The 792-nt window shown below is 63.5% G+C and overlaps 1 protein-coding gene across 1 annotated transcript in view; it reads left to right on the top strand.

Annotated features, from left to right (window-relative positions):
* Garem2 (GRB2 associated regulator of MAPK1 subtype 2) overlaps positions 1 to 792 on the top strand; it is an 11,082-nt gene that overhangs the window by 8,326 nt on the left and 1,964 nt on the right. The window contains exons 5-6 of the mRNA XM_010604918.2: positions 90 to 292; positions 604 to 717. Of these exons, the coding sequence (XP_010603220.1) occupies positions 90 to 292; positions 604 to 717 (317 nt within the window). The remainder of the gene's footprint in view (positions 1 to 89; positions 293 to 603; positions 718 to 792) is intronic.

Raw genomic sequence — 792 nt, forward strand, 5'->3', positions numbered from 1 at the left:
CGCCGCCTCCCGTGCCCCCCAAGTCCGAGGCGGTGAGTGCGCGCCCCGAGCGCCGACGGTGCCGAAAAGCCCCAGTCCTTGGGTGACAGGGTGGCGGAGGAGCGGGGAGGGGAAGATTTGCAGGAAGAGATACCAGGGGCGGTGGCGTGGAGAGTTGTGGGGACAAAGATGTCAGCAGGTCCCCAGCTTCTGAGAGTTTGAGTGAGCCTAGAGCAGTGTTACCCAGAAGGATCCGGAAGGGTCCACGGAAGGGAGTCCTCGTTGCCCAGCGCGGGGAAGGCCCCGTGGTACAGTAAGTGTGGGAAAGGTGCGCGGCTCCCAGCCGCCCTTCGCCGCCGCAGCCTCCGAGCGTGGCGCCGCGGGAGACCGGGGAGACCGGGGAGACCGTTTCTCTGGCGCCGTCTCTCAAGCTCAGGGTCCACCGACTGTTTCCCTTGCTCATAACACCCGTGAGCACCGCGCCGATACTTGGGGTACTTGACTATAGGGGATCCAGATGTCGGGTCGTTTTCCTTCCCTTTGTCCCAGTTTTCTTCCTTTTGCTGTCCTTTTCTCTGAGGAAGGAATCTCTTTTTTCATCTGCTTCCATTCCTGAATTTCCAGGGGAGTAGACACCGCGTGTGTTGTGAGCGGAGTGTGGGTGGGTGACGCAGGCTGGAGGGCCGGGCAGATTCTCGGTAAAAGGGGGCAGTGGCCCCTCGGCCAGCTGCGGGTGCGGTAAGGAAGGCCGGCCGGGACCCTCTGCCCGCAGGTCAAGGAGGAGTGCCGCCTGCTCAATGCGCCGCCCGTGCC

Source organism: Fukomys damarensis, unplaced genomic scaffold (genome assembly GCF_012274545.1).
Source record: "Fukomys damarensis isolate Sample0158 unplaced genomic scaffold, DMR_v1.0_HiC HiC_scaffold_2, whole genome shotgun sequence".
Taxonomy (NCBI): Eukaryota; Metazoa; Chordata; class Mammalia; order Rodentia; family Bathyergidae; genus Fukomys; species Fukomys damarensis.